We start from the raw sequence: 25,530 nt of genomic DNA on the forward strand, positions 1-25,530 counted from the left end.
CATGCTCTACCAGGATTCCCCCAACCTATACCACAGTATGGAAGATGTCTCCAAGTCAAATGTTAGAGTGGTCAGAGAGTTCAACTCACTTGTTTCTCTTCTCTCAGGGATCACAGTCCTGCACTGCCTATTGTCCAATGTCTGAAAACGGTGATCTTACGCCTGTTTCCCACTTTTCTAGCGATTTATGGTAAAAGAACTAAACAGGTATCAGTTGCTCCAATATGGCCAGAAACAGAAGTACATAAATTTATGTTAATTTTTATTTAAAAGAATCCATGATTTCTTCATCATATGTGTATGATAAGCAATGTCCAGTTGTGTACAACTAAAAACTAGCCCAAAGAATTCTTCAAAACAAACTTTTAAATTGGGGGGAAATTATATGTTATATACTAATTCCCAAATTAGAAAAGTAACATGACCTTCTGATAGTTTGTTTAAAATACTTTCTCATTTAGATAATAATTCTCTTATTAAATAATTCTTCCAAAAAGCAACTATAAATTATTTCCTGTTTGATAATATATTAACCTAAATTTTATAAATGTTTCTTATTCTTCACATAAATGCTGAAATAATAAGGCAATTTATCAAAATTATTATTAGCTATGTATTGTCCAAAGACATACATATTATCAAAATATAACTAAACTGCTAAGTCTGTATATTAACCAATACACAGCAGCAAATAGCACTCAATTAGTACCTTTAATTTATAAATACATTTTGTTATTCATTTTTTTTTTTTGAAGCATAACAAAATGCCATGAGGCAAGTATACATTAATAACACCTCTGCCGGGCTCGGTGGCTCAGCCTGTAATCCCGCGCCTTTGGGAGGCTGAGGTGAGTGGACTGCCTGAGCCGGCAGGTTCGTGACCCACCTGGGCAGGCGAGACCTCATCTCTACAATAAATCAAAAAAATTAGCCGGGCGTGGTAGCGTGCGCCTGTAGTTCCAGCTACCTGGAAGGCTGAGGCGGAAGGATCGCCGGAGCCCAGTAGGTCGAGGCTGCGGTGGCCGGAGCAGTCACTGCACCCCAGTCTGGGCGACAGTGAGACTCCAACTCAAAAATAAATAAATAAATAAATAAATAAATAAATAAATAACACCTCTACTTTTTCAGTGAGCTAACAAGTGAAATGAGTTGCTCAAAGTTACACAGGGAATAAGTTACATCCAGGACATGAACTGAAGATTTCCTTTGTCAAATTGTGTCAACTATCTTTCACAACAAGAGGGACTTGCTCTTAAGGTGAATAAGATGCTATTTGCCAAGAATACATAATATTTAAAATGTGCTAAAAAGAGCCAGAATGAAGAGTCATTAAATAAGAACATTTAGTAAGGTTTAGAGAGATAAAAGTAAATGTTAAAAATAAAATGCATGCTACAAGCTTACCTGCTCCTGTAAGGTGTGGTTTTTTTCTTGTAGCTGGTTAAGAACAGCAGTCTCTCCTTCACCAGCCTGAATTTTGGCATAGAGATCTTCTCTTTCCTTTTCTAGTAATGAAATACTTTCTTGACTCTTTTGTAATAAGGCTTCAAGGTTCTGGATCTTTTGATCCTTGTCACCAATTTGACGCAGTACTTGTTCCAAATCATTCTGTAAGGAATTGAACACTGTCACTTTAAGGACGGGAAATGTAAAAAGTTATCCCTCAATATCAAATGACTGACTGACAGTAAATTTTATCCTCCCTCAAGCCCTTAGTCTTATAGTTTTAATAACTAATTACCACATTTTAACATAGCAAATTTAATTGCATAATTAGAACTATGTATTTAATAGCATAAAGTAGAGGAAACAATACACCTGTATTGTATTGATAATAAGCTAGAATTTGACAAAAGTCCTTCAGTTAACCACATTCTTTTTCCAGCACTCCCACCTCCCCTCCTGCTACCCTTCTGACCTATTTCAGACACATGGACTCTCCGCTCCTGTCACACAGGCACATGCCCGCCTCGGAGCCTTTGCACGCCTAGTTCCCTCTACCTGGAGCTCTGTCCCCAAGAATCATGTGGTTCACTCCTCTCCTTCTGGTGTTTAGTCAGTCACCTTCTCTATGAGGCTTCCCTGACCATCACCTTAATACTGCAGCCCTTCCCAATACTCACTCTCTCGGTTGTGTGTTCTCTCCCTGAGTGCTTACCTTCCAACACACTCAATAATGTACTTATTTTTCATGCTTATCTGTCTCCCTCCCTCTCCCGCATTGGAACATATGCTTTACATAGTGGGAATTTTCGTCTTATTCATTGATGCATCCAAAATATCTGACACATATAAGAGGGGACTCAAAAAAAACCAGGAATTATCTTTTTGGAGGGTGGGCCCCTTGTAGTACACTCAGAATTTGTTCCTCTGGATTAAACAGTCAACCAAAATTTTTATTTGGAAGTTTTGAAAAGGTTGCATCATGATTTGTGGAAGAAATGTCCCAAATTGTGGCAAACAGGTGGCTGGTTCTTCCATCGTGACAACACGCCTACCCACACTGCACTGAGTGTTCAGCAGTTTTTAACCAAAAATGGTGTGACCCCGTGCCCCCCTCCCTATCCACTCAATCTCACCCCGAATTACTTTTTTTGTTTCCCCAAATGAAAAAAGTCCTCAAAGGGAAACGTTTTGCTGATGAGGAAGAGGTGAAACAAAAGCACTAAAGCAGAAGCACTCAAAGGCATCCAAATGAACAAGTTCAAAAACTGTTTTGAGCAGTGCAAAGAGTGTCTTAATGGGTGTATTGCATCCAACAGAGAGGACTGTGAATGTGACTGAAGTTTAAAGCATGTAAGAATAAATACACAATTTTTAACAAATAAATTCCGGGTTTTTTTGAGTCTCCCCTCATATGAAACACTCACTCAATGAATAGAAAATTAAACGACTACACTCCAACTTGCACCCATTAACACAGGCTCACTTCAACTCCCCAGCAGCACTCTCCTACAGATATGCCAAGGAATCCCTCTGCTTCTATTGTGCCCTGACCCTCGTGTTACACATAGCACAATGTACTAGCCCACATACAGAACACCAGCCACTACCTCTCTCGAGCTATCTGATCCACTGGCCTTTGCCTCTGACTCAGTCGTCTTAGGAGGGTCAGAGAGCCTCTACGCAGAACAAAGTCATGACCAGCACCTACTACCTTGCTGACACAGAGCCACAACCACATAGTGCCCTCAGTGACTTGTGCCAGTATGAACATATTTGAGAACAGTCACTTTCAAGCCTACTTCTCATCCTTCTAAGTTTTGGTCAAATGATGAGAGGTAGGTAACCTCTGTTCCAGCCTCTGTTCCTGCCACCAAGAGCCCCTCTCTCCACATTCCACTAACATAGAATCAGAGTGCCAGACCTCAGCTTTTTTCCTAAAGGTCATTCTGTTTCCAAGTCTTAATTAAACATGGCTTTCCCTTAACAGATGCCAATTCTGGTCAGTAAGACCTAGTCCCCTAGGCAGGCAGGAGGTTGGCCTTCTGGTTTTTGCTGCCATTCTTCACTCCCTCGTGTGAAAGCTTCATGCTGCTGGGGAGCCTAGGCCATGGATTTTTCTACTCTCTAGTCTTTGTTGCTACCATCTAGAAATCCCTACCTCATTCACTGAAGACTTGAGACCTGATTTAGTCTTTCTCTCAATCCCAATTTCTGCCAATTTCCTGGGAAATACAAAATACATAGAGAATTAAGAGCATAGCCTCTGTGTTCATGCCGTCTTCATTTCTGGACCTTATCTCATTCTTCATTTCAGTCATTCATACAGGATCTTGCAATCACCTGAAAATGTTCCAGCTAAAAATTTCCAACTACCCTACTCTATGATTACAACTGACTGACAGTCTTCCGATTTGATGACCTCATTTCTGCTCTTCAGTGTCACAATCCTCAAGTCCCTTCTGCTTATTCAGTGTATGCCTAGCTTCTCTTCAAGAACTGCAGTATATGGGCGGGGGTGGGGGTCGGGGGTAGAGTTATTAGTATACATGTGATCAGCCAGGAAGAGAGTCTAGGGAGAAAAACAGACAGTTGGGAATGTGAGACATATGAGGATCACCAGCACTGAAGGGACTGGGGAAAGAAGGGCAGCCCAGGGAAAAAGCACGTGATCAGAGAAATTCAGGGAACCTTGGGGAGGAAGTCAATAAATGACAGGCAGCAGATGGAAGGAGTCCCTCTTCCAGTGTGGGCATGTGGTGGGCATGCTCACTCAGTGGGACAGAGAAAGATGCCCATGAGATAAGGAAGTAAGTTGGTAATCTTGTAAACATTATTTCAGGAAAGTAATGGAGATGGAAATCTGAACTTCTAAGCACCTCTGAGTAAAATCACAAATCTCCACAGACTGGTGGATCCCACCCTTCATAACAGTTCATACTCAGAATTACTTGGCCATCTTTCATCTGAGTGATGTCCTCACCCTCAAACATTCCCCTCCAGAACTACTTAAACACATCAATATTCTCTCCAGTGTCTCCATCCTTGCTCACTTCATCTACAGCAATTACTGTCTTCAATTTTATCTAGACGTATGGGATTTTCAGGAATGATCTACCTGGATTTTCCAAAAGTGTATAATTTTATATGAAATTCTCTCTCTCTCTCTCTCTCTCTCTACCTACCTACCTACCTACTTACCTCCTTTCCTCAAGTTTCCGTGAACAAGTTCAAGTTCATCCTCTCCTATCGTGTTGGTGACATCATAGCTTCTTAACAATTCCTCATTCCTTCAGTCACTCTCTTTCAATATCCTTAATAACTCCCTCCCTGCCAAGCCCCTTTGTCCTAGACCATAGTCATGTTCAGGTCTCTCTCATTTCACAAAATATTCCCCAGACCAAACCTCCATCCAATTTCTTCCTAGTCTTGTGCAACTCACATTTAAATCCCCAAAATAAGTTATGTTTACTTTCCCAACTCCCTCCTCTCTCATTAAATCTTCAATCAACATTCAGATTTCCGTCTCCATCACCACCCCCCCATATACTGATGTCTCCCTCTGCTAATATATAGCACGTTCCCTCCTCCAAGCTTTAAATTATTATATCCCAAGGGTGCCTTGAAATACATCCAAAACTAAACTTATCATATTCCCCTAAAAAATGGCTATTTGTCTCACATTCACAAGTACAGTTGGGGACACCCTGCACCTGATGTAATCAGCTAGAAGTCACTCTTTCTCCTTCACCTCCTGTATCTATCAAGTCAGCAAGTCCTACTTATTTACTTGCCCTCCCAAGTATTGCTCCTAGTTGTCCCTAGGACTTTAACAGTTGCTTGAACTAAGACCATTATTACATATGTTCTCAACTGCCACAGTGATCAGTCTTTTATCTGAAGTCTTGTTTCAGAAAACTCCCTCCTAAATCCACCTTTCACCAACCACAAGAATAAGCTATTTAAAAAGAAGATCTACATACCTAATCCTAAATTATACCCTACATCTTTAAAATAAAATATTTTTTTTAAAAAAGCAGATCTGACCAGGACTTTCCTTCTTAAGACCTTCAGCACCTTTCTATCTTCAAATCCAAATGCCATGCATGGTCTTCCATAAACTTGCCTGTGTCGAATGCTCCGAGCACTTCTCTAACTACCCTCTAATCTACACTTTAAACTCCAGCAAAGCCTATCAGTCCTGTTATACTAGCCTCCACATCCTTGATCCTGTAACTTCCACCTGAAGTATACTTCTCACTATCACCAGAAATATCTACTCACCCTTTGTCACTCAGATTGTCACTTTAAAAAAGTTTTCCACAGCTGTTTTTCCCCAGACCATGCATGGGTTGGTAAATGTCCTCTCGGCTGCACAATAATTGCACATCACATCCACACCTGCACCTATACTAATCTGTCTCTCGAACTGTCTGTTTCCACAATGAGGGACTCTGGTCCCTTTCTCATCCCTTCTGTTTCTTCCCCAGGGAACCAGACCATGACCTCTTGGGAAGGTGTGGAATAAGGAACGAAGCATGTTCAGTTGAGCCCCTGCCCTCTGCACATTCTGAGAGACAGCCTGGCTGGGAAGTGGGGAAAGGCCATCAGCTACAGCTTTGCGTCTAGATGGATAAATCTCATACCAGTTCAGCACAGAAAAGTATACCAGCTGCCGCCGACCCCACACTCCCCATGCCAGTTTTGCCCCCATGTCCATCCTGCCCTTTTTGGTGAAACTCGTACAGTTGCCTGTATCCACACTGTCTAAGGTGTCTTGCCTCTCCCTGTACCCCCACCACAGCCACCACAAGCTGTCTCCATCAGGCTTTTGTCACTCTTCTGTATCCAGCGTGCTCTTATCAAAGTCCTCAATGATTTCCACATTGCCAAATCCAATGGGATTCTCAATCGTTTTTGGAGTCCGTGTCTCAGGTCACCCAGACTGGAGTACAGTGGCACAATCACAACTCACTGCAGCCTCCACCTCCTGGACTCAAGTGATCCTCCTGTCTCAGTCTCCTGAGAAGCTGGGACTACAGGTGCATACCACCATGCCTGGCTATTTTTTTTTTTTATAGGGATGAGGTCTCACCATGTTGCCCTGGCTGGTCTCGAATTCCTGGCCTCAAGTGATCCTCCCACCTTGGCCTCCCAAAGTGCTGAAATTTTACAGGTGTGAGCCACTGCACCCAGCCAGGATTCTCAGTCTTCCTCTTGTTTGGTCTCTATCCTGAATGACCAGGCCAAAGTTCATGGAGTCAACCTCAACTCCTCTCTCAGGACTCTCCACCAACCTACAGTCTATGCCATGTCATTTTCTGTCTGGATTACTGCGGCCTAGTGGCCTCTTGGCTGAGTCTCTGCTCCTGCTCACATGCCACTACAGTCTACTCCCACAGCAGCAGCCAGAGGATCCTGCAAAATTGAAAGTCACATCTTACCACTCCTTTGCTCAGAACCATCCAGTAATTCATCTCACTCAGAGCAAAATAAAGTCTTTAAAATTACCTGCGAGGCAGCATGTTCTGGCCTCGTGATCTCTGTAACTGTGTCCTTTTAACTCCTGTATCACGCACCATCTCCAGCCCTCACTTCCTGTTAGTCCTGAGATGGGCTCCAGTCTCACACATTGTCAGATACGATTCTCTCTGACATTCTTCTTCTAGGTCTTCTCCTTGGAGAGCAAGGCCTAACACTGCAGTCTCACCTTCTGCCCCCCAGACATTTCTACCTCCCCCGACCTACCTCCTCTCCACAGCAATTGTCACCATTTCACATGCCATGATCTCTGCCAACTAACCTCGGTTACTGCTGTCTCCCTCGCTAAGCTCCATGAGAGCAGACATTTTTGTCTGTTTTGTTCACTGCCATGTTCACAAAATCAGTTCCTTGGCAAAAATATTTGTTGACTGATCAAATAAAGGAAGAAATGTACACAGTATTTTGATCTCCATCCATCTGACTAACTCGCCACTTTCCCAACTCAGAAAGGAGAGCACTGTATGTGTTCCCACAGCTTCCCTGCAACTCCAACACTGTGCATGTGCGCATCTTACATGGCGTTTCCTAGATGGCAGGTACCATGTCTCTTATTCTCAGTGTGAGCACATTGCCCAGCACACAGTGCTCAGCAATATCCAAAGAACTAGCACAAGAATGAACACATAAGTGAGAATCAGTGTCAAACTCACTTCAAACATTTGGGAAACCTCTCTCACCACAACAAAACAAAAACATAACTCCTTCAATATTCTCAGCTATGCTGCAGACTTTGTATAAGTTGAACCTAATCAACTGTATTTTCTATACCTACAATTCCAATGTTCAGATGATGGTTATGAAGCAGGAAAACACATGACAAACAAATAGCAAGATCTACCGTTGAAACTACAAAATGTTCTTTTTTCACTGGGCTAACTATACCAGGAAATTTTATTTGAACATTTGTGATTTTTTTCAACAAAGATATTTTAATAAATAATAAACAATAAAGAAACAGATTATTTACACATAAAAATTTAAATAATGTATTCAACTAAATACACTTAATACATGTATCTAGTACATTTAAATAAATGTTAAATAAATCTATTTATTATAAATTTTAAAATGTGTTTACAATAATTGCAAACTATTTTAGAAGAATTTTCAACATAGGAATAAAAAAAAAAGGATTTGCTGATCATCTAGATCCTGAATATTATCAAAACCCCTCATAAGCAAGTATTATGCATTATCTAGTTTTGCCATAACAAGAGAACAGTGACTTGTTTTATTTTTTCCCCATATCTTCTGTGCCCATATCTTCTGTTCCCAAAAATGGGAATTCATTTTTGGTTAGAAGACTTGTAATTCACATAACGCATACCTGAGCTTCTCGAAGCTTTGCTGTCGTGCTTTGCTGAAGAGCTAGTTGTTCTTGATGCTGTTGCTTTGTTTTATCCAGTTGATGCTGCAATTCTGTAGAGTGTGTTACTTTTTCCTTCAACTTAAAAAAATGTAGACTGTCAGCTGACAATGTAAAGGCACACTGTATCATTCATGCATATCTGGCACGCTTCAATTCTAAGTCTGAACAGAAAAATAAATTCAGACAATACAAGATCATCTTTAAAAGCAGTTTCTCAATTCTTATAGAATCTTACTTTCATGATGAAGACACTAATCTCTATGAATAGACTCTCACCCTAAAAAGAAAACAAGTCTTTCTTCAGGTTGGCATTTAATTTATTGTTGCTTGTTGTAAACTAATATGATAAAGGAATTAACTACATAAAAATTATTTGCAAAATATCTAAACCACAGTATCAGTACCTCTTTTTTCCCCCCATTGCAGTCATAGTTATCACTAATTGGGAAAAAAATAACATCATCTAGTATAGCCAAGATTTTAGGTCTAGAAAAAAAAATCTACTGCTGAAGCTACAGATTTTAACCCAGAATAGCTGTTCAATTCCAATAAAAGATATAATTCAAAGATAACTTTTATTTTACCTGTCTAGTGGGTACCATTTTTAGCAACTGCAACTTTAGTTAAGATAACAATCAAGCATATGCTTAATTTTACTTATTTATTTTTATGTAATTAATTCCTTGATCATATTAGCTTACAAGAAACAATAATAAATTAAATGCCAACCTGGAGAAAGATTTGTTTTCTTTTTAGGTTAAGAGTCTATTCATAGAGAATAGTGTCTTTATCATGAAAGTAAGAGTCTATTAAGTAGTGAGACATTGCTTTTAAAGATGATCTTATATATTGCCTGAATGCTTACACTTGTATGTTTGCTTATTTATTTATTTAAGAAACAGTTACCCAGGCTGGTCTTAAACTCCCAGGTTCAAGAATCCTCCTAAATCAGTCTCTCAAAGTGCTGAGGTTACAGGCATGAGCCACCATACCCAGCCATAGGCTTAATGTTTAAGTGAAAAACATTGTTAAATGTAAACTCAAAAGTGTCTATGTACCAGCTACCTGTCATTAACGGTCCTCATCAACTCATATTTCACTGTTTCATTAGGAAGTGGTTCTTCCTGGGGAGGAAGACTCCAGCAGCCTGACAGAGGTTCACCCCCAAAATTTTCCTTGCTAAAGCTGAGTAGTCTTCTTGGTGTATTTTTGCTGAGAACTTTAGGAAATATGATCACAGCAAAATGACTTAATGTAGTCAGTAAGTAGGATGTTGTTACTGGGGAGTAATAAATGTTGCTCTTTCAAGTTAAAAAAAAAAGTCCAATTCATGATCTAGACAATTACCAGATTGATGAACCATGACAATACTTAAGATATCCCAAGTCTGTCTATCAATTTGCCAGTAGACACTCACCTGAGAAGCTCGCTTACCTGTTCTTCCAGACGGGAGAGTTTAAGCTGCAAATCGGCCACTTGCTGTTCCTTCTCCATCAACTTCTCGCTGGAAAGCTGCCTCTGCTCCTTCAGCCTCCCATGAGCTTCCCCGAGTTGGCGCTCTGTCTCCAGAAGTTTGCTGTGTAACTTTAAATAAACAAAATATAGACATGTGTATAAACACACACACACACACACACTACCACCACCTGCTCTACACAGTGTTTTTTATTTTTCACCAACATAAATATAATATCTTAATTTTCATAATACTTTGGAAAAACCTAAGATCATATATATAATTTTAACTGCAACTGAATTTTAATCACATAAATTTTAATGAATCCCATAAAATTGTGGGTAAACTTATAGTTTTTGCTTTTGTTTTCCTGCCCTTTCTAAAAAAAATACAAGCTCTGGCTTGGATATAAGTGTTGGAATCACTTGATGAAATTTAAATAACAAAATGAAACTTAAAAATTAAGACACTCAGAGAACATTAGGCCTATCCTACAGTAAGAAATCCTCCTAAATCAGTCTCCTATAGTGCTGAGGTTACAGGCATGACCCACCACACTCAGCCATAGACTTAATTTTTAAGTGAAAAAAAATTGTTAAATGTAAACTCAAAGTTTCTATGTACCAGCCACCTGTCATTAATGGTCCTCACTTTTAAAAGCCCCACAGTGGTTCTTTTTGGTTTCCCACAGTCAAGAACCACCAAGGTCGAATTCTTACATTTGAGTAGCGGACAGAGCCCAAAGTTCTCCCACCAAGTCCTCAAATTGACACATAATTTCTAAATAAAATAGAGGAAACAATTATATACATATATATGCTTTTTATTATGTGCTATATATTACATATAATTTTATTTAATGTTAAGTGATCCTCATTCATTAACTTTAAAAACGCCACCCAGTTAAAACTAAAGGAGAAACCTGCCTGGAGCTAAAAACCATCACTTTCTTCAACTATTTTCTCTAATACCACCAGGACTTGCTTGGAGGAAATAGGGCAAAGAGGAGTGTTTTTCTTTTCCATTAAAAAAAGGAAAGACACCTGTGTTAATTTCGGAAGAATGGCTCTGTGTTGTTGGGGAGTGTAGACAAAGGCATTGCGTGAAGGATGCGAGGCTTCTGGCAGGGAGGATGCACTTAGAGCACTCTTGTACACACCCCCCCCACATAACACAAAAGACACAAGCCCACACTTACACCCAACAGCAAGCATTCAACACAACTGCTTCAAACTGTTCATATGAAGTCTGAAAAAACTAAAAATATATAGCCTGTGTGTCATATTTTATATACTCCATAAATTTTATACATTCAAATATACACTTATATTTCTATAGTCACATACTTCTCCATAAAAACTCATAACTGGTAAGGAAAAATAAAGTTCTACAAGAAAACTAGATACTCACTTTTTCTTATGCAACGAAACAATCTGTGGCCATCAGAATACACCCTACGTCAGTGGTCTCCAACCTTTTTAACATTAGGGACCAGTTCTGTGGAAGAGTTTTTCCATGGACCCAGGGGACAGGGACGGGATCATCAGGTATCAGATTCTCATAAGGGGCCACAACCTAGATCTCTCAAATGTGCAGTTCACAGCAGGGTTCATGCTCCTATGAGAATCTAATCCTATTGCTGATCTGACAGAAGGCAGAGCTCTCCTCGCTGGCCACTCATCTACTGCTTGCTGTGCAGCCCAGTTTCTAACTGGCCATGGACTGGTACTGGTCCAAGGTCCAGAGGTTGGGTACCCCTGCCCTATATTCTTCATAAAGAAAATCGACAGTATATTTCTAAAATAAAACAGTGCTTCCACCTAACTAAAAGATCAGTAACAGAGAGCATACACTTATTTTATCCTTGATCTTCGCCAGCTCCCTGGCATCTTTCTCCATCTTCTTCTGAATTGGGGGCACAAATTCAGGTTCCACAATCAACTTTGAAACCAGGAAATGGAAAACACAGTGAACTGGTAGCAGTAACTACCCTTCTCCTAAGCTCACTGGAAGAACTAGGCCCAACCCTGCTAGGCGAAAACCAAGAAGGCCTTCAAAGCAAAGCCCCGTGTCACCATCGACAAGCGTGATCTTTTACAAAAGGCACCACACATGTCTCATTCCCTACTTGCTGGGTGAGAATCTCCTGATGTCACTGATACTATACAGATCATCAGCCTTCTTCCCTAGAAGTTTAGATGTAATATATCTGACCTAGAGCCCAAGAATACATGTTTTGTTTTGTTTTTAACAACCAGATGACATTTAGTTTCAGGAAAGTTTAGAAACCACTTGGCAAAAGGCAACATTTAAAGAAGCAGCAGTTTTAAATCTGGGCTGCACAATAAAATCGCAGAGGAAACTTTTAAATATACCACTGCCCAGGCTTATGCCATAATTCTGCTTCAACTAGATTCAGTGTGAGGTCTTAACATGGATAATTTTTAAAATCTCTCTAGGCAATTCTCATGTGCAGTAAGAGTTGAGAACCCCTAAATTAAAGGTTAAGTATTGTTGTTCAATGAAGACTTACTAAAGGGGTGAGAAACAGCTTGTATTAGAAATCACTTTTCCATTCATTACTGTATGGCTCTGGATAAAGACTTGGTAATAATAAAGAAGTGAATCTCAAATTAAGGCTGCTCAAGGTGGAAACAGGGGTCAAAGTCACCTAAACACTTACGTCAATATCACTTTAGAGTATATATGTTAAAGAAGAAAAGGTTAAGGGTAGAACTAACACACACTGGAATTACTAACAGAATGGTCGATGCTATGTCACATTTTGAGATACACATCATGCATTCTCTAATACAGTTCTGTAAACTTACATATTTCTTTATTCAATATACTCCTAAATGTGCTTAATAAGTGCCAGGCCCTGTCCTAAATGCTTTGGGAACATTAATTTAACCCTTAAACAATCCTATGAAGAAGGCTTGAATATTATTCTCATTTTGCAGGCGAGTAAACTGAGGCACAGATTAAGTAACTTACCCAAGATCACAGTTTATAGACCACAGAATTGGAACACAGGCAGCTGGTTCCAAAGTCCACACTTACAAACCACTATGCTACTCAAGATAGCATGTTTGGATAATCTCTAAAAATTAAATGGATGACATCAAATCTTTTAATTATGTAACAAATCATGAACTGCACCTTTGTGCTGCCTTCAAAGCATTTAGGAACACAAACACGAAGAACGCGGGCTGCTCTGTCTCCAAGGCCTTTACTGATAATTGCTAGCTGCCAGCTTCCGGCAGCACTCTACTGAGTCCATGCTACGTGTGTAGAGGTTTCTACTGGGCACTGAGGAGGCAGTGGGGAGTAAGCAGACTCAGCACCTGCTCATGCACTTTAGGGACAGCGAGAAAATCACTGTGGTGAGGCTTGCATCCATGCTTCCATCACATACTAACCAAAAGCCTGAGTACAGAGGCTGGGGAGTGCAGAATAAGATGATGTCTCACTTGATGGACAGTCTAATGGGAGGGTGGACAATATGCAAAAAACTAACTACACAATGTAAAGTATGACCAAGAAGAAAAGCAGTGTGCCGAGGTGGAAGGGGCCCCAAAGACATGGAAAACCAGCAATTTCAATAGAGCAGTCCTGGAAGGCTTTATTGAGAAAAGGTCACCTGAGTCAGTCTTATGAAGAGCCAAGGTCAAGAGCACTCTAAGAAGAAAAAACATGGGCCAAACACCTGAGGCAGAAAACAGCCTAAAGTGTTGGTGTGTCTAAGGAACTGCAGGAAGGTTGCCAGGCTTCACGGTGGCATGAGATGAGAGTGAGGACAGTGGAGTCCATGCTACGTGTGTAGAGGTTTCTGTGTGGAAACAAGAGATGCAGACCCAATGCCAAGTGTAATGCAAAGCCACTAGAACATGTGAAGCCAAGGAATACAGTGACATCCTTTGTTTTAAAAAAGATGCCCTGAATTCTGTGTGGAAAATGGATTAAGAATGTCCCTGAAAGAAGGGAAACTTGAAAGAAGGCTACTGCAGCAGCCCAAGCAAGTACGATGGTGACTTCAATTGAAGGTGGTGGCAGTGTAGATGGTATGAAGTGAATGAATTGGAGACATATTTTAAAGGTAGAATGCAGACAACATGCTGAAAGAAGAAAAATGGTATCCCTTCCAGGTCTTCAGCATGACCTCGCTGTTTTGTACAGAATTGTGACTAAACCAAATAATCATATATACAAGTCTCAGCATGTATGATGTTGTGAAATATTTGGTCTTCATTCCTGGCATAAAACTCCTAAAATCGCTGGAATCCTCAAAGTGATAAGATTCTTTCTTTTTGTATGCTAATGACTTGGCTAGCGAGTGGCTTCAGGATGAGAGGTGGGATTAGAGGGCTGGGACTTTCAACCTCCAGGGGCTAAATGTTAAGCTGATCACCTATGGCCAAGGAGTTAATCAGTCCTGTCTATGTAACAAGGCCTCTATAAAAACACAAAAGGAGAGGGCTGGGGAGCTTCCAGACAGAGCCCAAAAGGTCCTGGGGGCAGCCAGCCTGAGATGGCGCGGGAGAAGCTCTGTGCCCCACTCATGCCATTTGCATCCTTTGTGACTTCCTTGGTAATAAGCCAGTAAACATGAGTGTTTCCTGAGTTCTGTGTGCTGCTCTAGCATATTACCTGAACCCAAGGAGGAGTCATGGAAATTCCAATTTACAGCCACCTGGTTAGAAGCACAAGTGAAATGACCTGGGGCCTGCGATTGGTGTTGGGAAGTCGAAGACAGAACTGTGGGACTGAGCCCCCAGCCTGTGGGGTCTGATGCCATCTCCAGGTAGGCAGTGTCAGAAATAAACTGAATTAGATGATGCTCAGCCGGTGTCTGCTGCAGAAGTGACTGCTGGTTTGCTGGTGGGGAGAAATCCCATATGAACTTGCACTGGAAATGCTAAAACTTATCAATGTTAAGGCCTCATTCTCAGTGAAATTACAACAGAATTTCTGGCATTGGCTTGGGTACTGGTGTACTTAAAAGTTTTCTCTGGGATTGTCCCAGAAGTTGTAGTGTGAGCACACAGTGGGAGAAACTGGGTCTGCTTTTTCTACTAAGCATGTGTTTAAACGGGCTCTCACAAATCCCTAATGTGCTCCACTCACTGAAGGTCAAGAAGACAGAATGAAGGATGCCACAAAGCAAGACAGCACAACACGCAGGGAAAGCTCAAGCACATGTCTCTGTATCCTTGCAGGGGAGAACCCCATGAAGGAAGGTCCAGAGCTGAGGATGCAAGCCAACAATGGCACCTGAGCTAAACCCATTGAGCCACAGAGTGTCAGTCAAGAGTCACAGCAGGCCGGGCTCAGTGGCTCAGCCTGTAATCCTGCGCTTTGGGAGGGTGAGGTGAGTGAATTGCCTGAGCCCGCGGGTTCGAGACCCGCCTGGGCAACTTGGTGAGACCTCATCTCTACAATAAATCAAAAATCAGCTGGGCGTGGTAGTGCACACCTGTAATTCCGGCTACTCGGAAGGCTGAGGCGGAAGGATGGCCGGAGCCCAGCAGTCGAGGCTGCGGTAGCCGGGAGCGGCCACTGCACTCCAGTCTGGACAACAGAGTGAGACTACAACTCAAAAAAAAAAAAAATAAGAGTCACAGCAGCTGAAACATGGTAAGACTTGTTTCAAAGACAGATGACTCTGGCGGCTACACATAAGATGCAGTTGACAAAGACCAAAAAAGCAGATCCATCAGCAGGTGTCAACACAGCAGTGGAAACAGGAGAAGAAACCAAGTTTCAGAACATTCCTAACTCTCTGGCCCACTAGACTGAGGGATTGAGTCTGATCTCAGCAATCAGTGACAGCACATGGGAAGTGCCTGCTCTAATACCTGCAACATGATTGAGGCCCAATAAAGTACTCACATCATCATTATTATTCATATTATACTAAAAGATAGAAAGCCATGACAATAGTTACAAGAAAATAAAGCATCACTGTCACTTAAGTAAAAATAGTTGAACATGATCAAAAAGTGGCTGAAGACTTTCATCTCCCCCAAATTTCCATTTTCCAACCAGTTTTTAAAGTTACCTATAAGCAATAATTAGAATAAAGACATTAAAAAATTAAGTTAATGGCAAAGTAAAAACTTGCATCAAACTTTACTCAACAGACATCAGTGACTTATAAAAAATAGTGTTAGGACCAACTTGTTTTCTACTTTTTTTCATAAATGATAATTCTGATATCTGTATAATAGCCTATCATGTTGATGCATCATTTAGTCTATCACTCCCCAATGGATGGACATTTTTGCTATTCTGTTTTTGTTTGCTTTTAATTTTTATTTTTAAAAAGTGGGGCACAATTGAGGGTACTTTTAAAACATCTATTCTTATACTATAGGTTTTATAATAATTATATTTTTTAAATGTAATAAGAATTTCTAAATTAAAGAATGGCCACCCATTTGAATTAATGACAATCACTGAGACCCAGTGAATTCAGCACCCACCATGGTCCAGGACCCTCCTGAGCAACCTTAGGCACTCACTCGTAAGCATGTCACAGCAATGCTGTAAGACAAATGGTATCATTTTTTCTTAAGTGAGATTAAAATTTTTAAAAATGAGATCTAACAACACCATAGGATATAAAAATTGGGAGGTAGCTTTTTATTTTTGAGGGGTATAGAGCTATTTTTTTAATGTCAATATTTTTCATCTTGAACTATATTTTGATCAAATAAACATCATACACTCAAGCACACCAAGAAGCAGCCATGGGGAGTTACAACAAAGCCAGCTCCCGGCTCTCACCTGATTGATTTCGCTTTGCAGTTGCAGCCCCAGTTGCTCCTTCTCTTCCCTCTGCTGTTGCAGCTGTTTAAGCTCTGCCTTCAGATGCTGGTGCTTGGTCTCCACCTCAGACAGCTCCTCCTTGAGTTTCTGGGTGACTTCTCCCTTCTCACTCAGCTCTGCCTGTGCTCTCTGCAGGGAGGCCTCTGATGCTGACAGTCTTGACTGGAGTTGCTGGCAGTCCAGGTCTTTCTGGTGAAGGGCTGCCTGGATGTTCTTCCTGCTCACAGATTCCTCACTGTGTTTTTCCTCTAACTTGCTATAGTCCAGTTCTTTCTTCAGCAACTTTTCTGTCAAGGTCTGAAATGTCAATGTAACCAAGTATTTCCTTTTCTAACATTTGTAATTATTCCAATTATTCAAACAACTTTTGGAGCAGGACTATCTCCTACTAAGTGTTTTAGCAAATATTAAAATACAAGACAGTGAAAATATTCTAGTCAAGAAGTTAAATTATTACAGTCTAACTCTTGATTTTATTATTGGTCCAACTGACTAAATTCTACTAATACAACTTAAGAACTGCCAAGAAAACATTGACATAAAATAAAAACACTAAAATCCACTGGATTCTCTGGGGGTACACAATATATTTATAGTCTTCCTTTTAGGTCAAAAACTGAACCTACCTTTCTACTGACAGAAATTCTTTTGAATAACAATAGACTGTACCAATACTTACTTTTAGCCTTGCAATCTCATAGTTGATAAGAACTTTAGCTTAACAAAATCATCCACTGTTCTAGTATGCCCTAACCAACTGATTGCAGGTTTTTGTTTTTCCTTCTCTTTTGATAAAGGCCCTTTTTTAGAGTGGTAAGCTAATATGAATTCAATTTTTTTCTAGTTGTATAAAAGTAATGATCTAAAGATATCACTCACCTGTGACCCTCAAAAGCTGCCCAAGGCATTTACATCATAATAGTCTCCAAAAGACCATACACAGAGGTTTCCAAATTTCAAATACCTGAATATCACCATCATCAACAATCATGGTTTACCCAATATGGAGCGAGGAGGGGAGAAGGGGTCGCAGAGCAAGGATAATAAGAAAAGGTAAGGCTGGGCTCGGTGGCTCAGTTTGAAATCCCAGCACTTTTGGAGGCTGAGGCAAGTGGATTGCCTGAGCCCACGGATTTGAGACCAGCCTAGGCAACTTGGCAAGACCTCGTGTTTGCAATAAATAAAAAATTAGCCAGGCATGATAGCGCCTGTAGTTCCAGCTATTTGGAAGCTGACGTGGAAGGTTCACCAGGGCCCAGCGGGTCGAAGTTGGAGTGGCCATGAGTGTGCCATTGCACTCCAGCCTGGGTGACTGAGTGAGTCTCCAACTCAAAAAAAAGGCAGAGGCAGCTCTGTGCTTGCTCTGACTGCTAATCAATTCCTAAACAGAGAAACACTTAGGAAAATAAAAATGTGGAGGGTTATACTTATGTAAAGCTTTTTTTTTTTTTCCTGAAGAGACATGGTCTCACTATGTTGCCCAGGCTGGTTTTAAACTGACCCCAAGAGATTCTCCTGCCTTGGCCTCCCAAAGCGTTGGGATTATAGGTGTGAGTGAGTCACAGTGCCCAGCCAGTAAGGCATTATTAAACTTAGTAAAAGATCCTATTATTTCCTCATCAAAAATGCTCCAATTTACATTAAAATCATCTTGATTCTATGTATTATCTATAAAATAGTCATAGTATTTCTCTCAATAGTGTGTGTGAATGTATATATGCAACCTGTACTGGATGATTTGATAGTACATTTCAGATATCAATGTCAAATCATGTACTTTATTATTAGTTTAATGTTTTAAAAATATATAATAAATTACACTGATCATAAGCATCCATTGCATGCAAATTGCTACTCTACATATCCTGATCAATTTCCAAGAAGTAGAAGATACATTCTGGGTTCCAAGAAATTAAAAACCAAACTGGGGGCAATGACTGACACAACGAACTTGTTATGCAGAAGTTTTCCATGCATAGTTTGACAGGAGAAAAAAAGGGGCAGTGCAGAGATTTACAAGGGAAAGGTTTAGCTGTAAAAGAAGATTAAATTTTAAACATCAGTCAGAGCCTGGACAACATAGCAAGAGCCCATTTCTACAAAACATAAAAAATTAGCTGAGCATGGTGGGACACTACTGTAGTCCCAGCTACTGGGGAATCTGAGACAGGAGGATTGCTTGAGCCCAGAAGTCCGAGGTTGCAATAAGCTGTAATCATGCCAATGTACTCCAGCATGGGCAACAGAGGGTAACTTTGCCTCTAAAATAAATAAATAAGTATTTTTAAAAACCAGTCAGCACCAAGAGTTGATGGAGAGAATGAAATGGGCAATGGTAAACTTATATTAGTCTGGAAGATAGTTTGAGGTCATCTAGAAATGTAAATGTATGTGTACCCTACAACCTAGCAATTTTCCTTGGAGGTGTGTAACAAGATACATTTGAGCAAGACAAGTTCTTGTACAAATGCATAAGATTTGTAATATGAATGTTCACAGCTATAAAATCTGTGGAGAAGCAAGGAAAAAGAAAAAACAGGAAGCATGCATGCACCACTCCTGCTGTATAACATTAGTGTCTTGAGGAAAAGTACTCATGTGATTGTTTGAATCATAAACTGAACCAGCCACTTTTTAAAATAAAACACCATTTTTACTAGAAAGATTGACAAAGTAAGTATGACCATTCAGATTTGAGTAGGAAGAGAACCTATCATTTCAAAGAACAGAATTGGTGGTATCTGTTGCCAATGATAAAATTCAAGCTTTCAAATGATGCTTAGAATTTTGCAAAATGTGGATGGGCCATCATGAGTTTGACAGCTTCCTCAAACTTACAGCATGTTCTGAGATGGATGGTGAAACTGAGGAATATGATTGTTTTTATACTGTGTAACAAAATGTGTCAACATTGGGAAGACCTGAGTAACTCAGTGAGCCACTATTTTCCACATGACTCATGCACAATGTTGCAAAATCATGCAGAGGAGCAGAGCCACTCAAAAGGCAAGGCCACCAAGTGTTCATGTCTAGGGCAGAGGAAGCTCACCAACTGCAGGGGCAGATTCTACATAGTAACTAACTTTTGAGAGACTATCACTTCTCAGGTTTTAATATAGTATCCAATTAAAATGGCTACTATTTTCTTAAAAGGCTATTACACTATTCCTTTCTTTTCCAACTACATATCTGTGTGAGACTGAATTTCCTTCACACACTTCTACCATAGCACAACAGACTGCACGTAAAAGCAGATAGGAGAATCCATCTGTCCCATATTGAGCCAAACACTAAAGAGGTTTGCAAAAATGTAAAACATCGCCACTATTCTTGTTGAATTATTTTCTTTTGGAAAACAGACATATCTCATAAGAAGCATTATTTATATTAATACTTAAAGAGTAATTGTTTAAAAAATAGGCCAGGCTCAGTGGCTCGGACTGTAATCCCAGCACTTTGGGAGGCTGAGGCAAGTGGATTGCCTGAGCCCATGGGTTCGAGACCAACCTGGGCAATTTGGCGAGACCTCGTCTCTACAATAAATCAAAAAATGAGCCAGGTATGGTAGCACAAGCCTGCAGTTCCAGCTACTTGGAAGACTGAAGCGGAAGGATCACTGGAGCCCAGCACATCAACGCTGAGGTGGCCATGAGTGTGACACTGCACTCCAGCCTGGGTGACAGAGTGAGACTCCAACTCAAAAAAATATTAATTAATAATTTTAAAATTTCTTTTTAAAAATTTCTAATATGGTAAGGATACATAAATACAGCCCTCATCCTCCACCCTCAAAAATAACTCTTTGGAGTCCTTAAATGCATTAAAAATGTAAAAAGAACTGTAGGCCAAGGGCAGCAAATTACCCTAAGACTAAGCAGCAGCAACCTGAAACAGCACTGACCAGCTCTGGTTTCTGAGGGTCAGGGGCGCCAGGTGGCTCTCCAGGGTGGTTCCCCCACAGCGTCTCTCTGAAGACACGCAAGGGTTGGCAGGTCCTTGCCCAAGCCCTGCACAGGTTGCTGGTAGGAGCCTCACTACTTACAGCTCATTACAGAACCCTCTCTGCTCCTGGCCACCATACTCTTTTCTTTCTTGCCTTTTCTCTTGTTGTATTTCACCAAAATATAAGGTTCAAGTTATTAAAGTGAACCCAACACATTCACTGCATCTTTGGAGGAAAGGGTTTAATAACTCAACTCCCCCACCACTGAAAAAGTAAAGACAAGAAACAAAAATATGAGTACTAGCACCTACCCTCTGTCAAAACTAAATACTAGCTGTTGCTCATTTATGAAGCAACAAGACAGAAGATATTAACATTTGGAAATACAAAACAAAAAAAAAAGTTGGAGGTCCACACTTCCAGAGTAAATTCACAAATTAAAATTACAAAGTTACAGTAATCAAAACAGCATGGTACTGGCATAAAGGCAAACACAGTGACCAAAAGAACAGAAGAGAGAGCCCAGAAATAAACTTTTGCATATATGGTTGCTATGGTCTGAATATCTGTGTCTCCCAAGACCTAATATATTGAAATCCTAATCCCCAAGGAGAATTTCAGAGGCAATTAGGTCCTAAGGGCTGAGCCCACATGAATGGAATTAGTTCTCTTATAAAAGAGACCCCACCTGGATACAGCAGTTCATGTCTATAGTTCCAGCTACTTGGGAGACACACACAGGAGGATGGCTTGAGTCCAGGACTTCGAGACCAGCCTGGGCAACATAGTGAGACCTTATCTCTATAAAAAATTTAAAAATTAGCCGGGTGTGGTGGCACATACCTATAGTCCCAGCTACTTGGGAGACTGACGCAGGAGGATCACTTGAGCCCAGGAGCTGGAGGCTATGGCAAGCCACGACTGTGCCACTGAACTCCAGGTTGGGCAACAAAGCGAAACCCTGACTAAAATAACAAACAAATAAATAAACAGAGGTCTCAGAGTTGTCGCATCACACATGAGGATACAGCAAGAAGGCACCATCTGTGAACCAGGAAGCAGATCCTCACCAGACATGGAATCTGCCGATGGCTTGATCCTGAACTTCCCAGTCCCAGAACAGTGAAAAGTATATGTCTATTGTGTCTGAGCTACCCAGATTATGAACATACTGTCACAGAAGCCCAAGCAGACTAAGACAATGATCAAAAGAGTTTGTGACAAGGATGCAATGGGGAAAAGAAAGTCTTTTTAACAAATGGTGCTGGGGAAAAATGGATATCCATGTGCAAAAGAATGAAACTGCACCGTCACCTTATGCCATACACAAAAATTAAATAAAAATGGATCAAAGACCTAAACATAAGGCCTAAAACTAGAAAACTCTTAGAAGAAAACAAAGGAAAAGCTTTAGGACACTAATTTTAGCAATGAATTTTTAGATGTAACACTAAAATCACAGGCATCAAAGGTACAAGCAGATCAACTAGATAACCTCAAAATTCAAAACTTCTCTACATCAAAGGACACAACAGAGTGAAAAGGCAACCTACAAAATGGGATCAAGTCTTTGTCATATATCTGATAAGGGGCTAATATCCAGAATATATAAAGAGCTCCTGCAACTCAATAACAACAACAAGGAAAAATATATGGCCAAAAAATACAAGAAACTCAACATCCTACTCATTAGGGACATGCAAATCCAAACCACAGTGAGATATCACCTTATATCCCGTTAGAACCTGGAACACCTGTGTACTACAATGGGAATCCATAAGGGTATAGCTGCTATGAAAATTATCATCAAGGTCACTCCTCAAGAATTAATTTAAAAGAGCATTACCATACAATCTGCTAATTCCACTTATGAGTGAAGAACTGACAGCAAGGTCTCATAGAGATATCTGTACAGTCACACTCAGGGCAGCATTGCTCAAAACAGTCAAAAGAGAGGACACAAGCATCCATCGGCTGATGAATGGAAAGTGTAATATATACAAGCAATGAGGTATCATTCAGCCTTAAAAGAAAATTCTGAAACAAGGCATAACACGGGTGATCCTTGTGGGCATTAAGTGACATAAGTAAGTCAAAAGAAGACAAATACTACCTGACTGCATGATTCCACTTACACTGTAACCCAGAACTGCAGCCTTAAAACATACTCTAAACATGCCTTTTTAGCTTCAGCTTTAAAACTGTTCTTTAAAAATTTGTTTTCCCCCTGCCTCCCCTCAGACACTCCCTTACACAGTGAGGCTTAGCTAACTCTATGCTTTCTAGGAATTCCGAGGGCTACTTTTAAAGCAAGCCAGACATGAAGGCCCAGCAGTGGACCTCTTCCCACTTAGGGAAGCCACGAAGCAGGTCACTGACAAGTAGCCACAGTAAGGGCATAGCAAACCAGGCCCCCAAGATTACGGAGGCTTATCTTAGAACAAGCTAGGCCTGAGCCTCAATTGCAGCATCCTCTCCTCAGAAGGGCTACAACCGATCCAGTGCCAATGCCTAGGCAACACCACTCACATGCCCAGAGGGACAACTCCTCAAGCTAGCCATCCAACAAAGACACATGGACTCCACAGCCACCCCACTCCCACATATTTTCCATACCACTTTTCCCCTTGAAACCCTATCTGACCTGCCCAAAGTCTGAGATGGCACTTGAGACATTAGTCTGCCATCTCCTTAGGAAGCCGGCTTCTTGAATAAACCTGTCTTTCCCTCCACCACCTCTCACCTCTAGAATCTGGCTTTGAGCTGCGAACATTTGGACCTGGGTCCAGTTATAACATGAGGTACCTATGATAGTGAAATTCACAGAGACAGAAAGCAGAAAGATGGCCACAAGGAGCCAGGGGAGGAGAAATGGGGAGTCAGTGGTTGCAGAGTTTCAGGTCTTCAGGATGAAGAGAGTTCTGGAGATTGATGTGCACAATAATGTGAGTGTACTCAACAATTTAAAAAACACAGAATAAGGCCAGGCACAGTGGCTCATGCCTATAATCCCAGCACTTTGGGAGGCCGAGGCAAGAGGACTGCCTGAACCCATGGGTTCAAGACTAGCCTGGGCAACTTGGTGGGACCTCATCTCTACAATAAATCAAAAAAACTAGCTGGGCGTGATGGTGTGTGCCTGTAGTTCCAGCTACTTGGGAGGGTGAGGCAGAAGGATCGCCTAAGCCCAGAAGGTCTAGGCTGTGGTGAGCCGTGATTGTGCCACTCACTCCAGACTGAGTGACAAAGTGAGACTTTGACTCAAAAAACAAAAACAAAACAAAATACAGAACAAGTCACACTGCACTATGCCAATATATTTTTTAAAAATTCATAATATTAAAATTTAAGACACATAAAATTTAAGACACACCACTATATATCGCTTAAAAATGCTCACCTGATTTTTTTGTGTTAATTCATTAATAGAACATTTTAGTTTTTGTAGTTCCTGGACATATACAGCAACTTCCTGGGGGCCTTTGGCAAGTTCACTCCTTAGCTGGTTTATTGTGACCTAAATTTAAAAAATTTTAAAAATTAGAGAAAACTAAAATAAAAAAGAAAATGAAAGTATACAAAGGTTTTAAGAAAATGTAGATTTTTTTTCATTGTTGCTGCTGTTAAATTGAAATAATCCTTGGAACTTCCAGCTGGGTTCTGTGTCCCACCACCCTCACTGCCACTACATTCTTTTGGGGGCTTAAAACTAATTTTTAAAATTAACCCAAGATGCACAATTTCACTTATTTAGTAATAACATAAATGAAAAGTCGACATCCTGCTTTATGTGTTTGAAGTAAGCATCAAACTGCAAGTCACAATTTATTGGTTTTGAAACTCTAGATTTTAATCCTCCTGAATTTAAAAATAATATGCAGGTTATGTCTACATCATCTCCCAATTTCTACAGCATAAAATTGCCCTTTTACTTTAAGACATGTGTGTGCAAACAAGCAATACAGAGCTTGGCAGTCGTCAATCACCTTTTTGATATAATGAAAATATATTTGTTCAAATAAGTTGCCAAACTGAAGTTGTACACAGCTTCATTAACATGATCAGATATAATAGCTGAACATGAATTGGTTTTAGTACATTTTAACATTTTTTAAAAATGAATATTAATTTGTATTATTAAAACAATAGTCTGATAATTTAAAAAACAATATAAGAAAAAGACAAGTAGCCAGGCACAGTGGCCCACACCTGTAATCCCAGGACTTCAGGAGATGAAAGTTAAGAGGACTGCCTGAGCCCATGGGTTCGCGACCAGCCTGGGCAACTTGGCGAGACCTCGTCTGTACAATAAAAAATCAAAAAATTAGCTTTAAGTTTTGGAAGTATAAAGTTTGTAAACAAGGTGTGACTGAACTGAAAGATCAAACACTTAGGCTTAGTTTATTTTAATAACTTGGGCCTATTATATTTTAATAATCACAAGGTAAGTGATTAAATTGAATGATCAAGCACTTACGCATGTTTTATTTTAATAACCACAAATTAAAACTCATGTGTTCCAAACTGTCTAAAGTCAATTAAAATAAGTTTCAAAAATGTTCTTAGGAATGGAGCATGTCTGAGATACATACATTACCTGATCATTTAAAGAAAACATTCATTTTAAATGCACTAATTCTGCTACATGAAAGGCAATATGTAACATCACTTTATAGCTACACTTTATTCAGGGTGTTTCAATATCTTATGTAACAATTGGTATATTGAGGCATATTTAATCTTAATATACTTCAAAGAAGAAAACATTTCAATATTCATGCATTTTTCAAGGAGATTCAACTCAAGGCATACCCTTAATCATAATCCTTGGACCTGGGTATAATACCATCATTTTTTAATTCACCTGGGTATGATACCATCTGTCTTAAATGGATCACATAACCTTGAAATGGATACAAGTTTTGGGAGTTTGTATTTCAAATT

General features: G+C 40.2%; 1 protein-coding gene across 1 annotated transcript in view; it reads right to left on the reverse strand.

Moving 5' to 3' along the window:
- Window positions 1-25,530, reverse strand: part of EEA1 (early endosome antigen 1) — a 105,207-nt gene that overhangs the window by 44,327 nt on the left and 35,350 nt on the right. The window contains exons 9-13 of the mRNA XM_008048253.2: window positions 23,987-24,103; window positions 16,602-16,940; window positions 9,791-9,940; window positions 8,315-8,434; window positions 1,405-1,608 (exon numbers count right to left, since the gene is read on the reverse strand). Coding sequence (XP_008046444.2) covers window positions 1,405-1,608; window positions 8,315-8,434; window positions 9,791-9,940; window positions 16,602-16,940; window positions 23,987-24,103 — 930 coding nt within the window. The remainder of the gene's footprint in view (window positions 1-1,404; window positions 1,609-8,314; window positions 8,435-9,790; window positions 9,941-16,601; window positions 16,941-23,986; window positions 24,104-25,530) is intronic.

This window comes from Carlito syrichta, unplaced genomic scaffold (genome assembly GCF_000164805.1).
Source record: "Carlito syrichta isolate Samal-C Ts95f unplaced genomic scaffold, Tarsius_syrichta-2.0.1 Scaffold123282, whole genome shotgun sequence".
Taxonomy (NCBI): domain Eukaryota; kingdom Metazoa; phylum Chordata; class Mammalia; order Primates; family Tarsiidae; genus Carlito; species Carlito syrichta.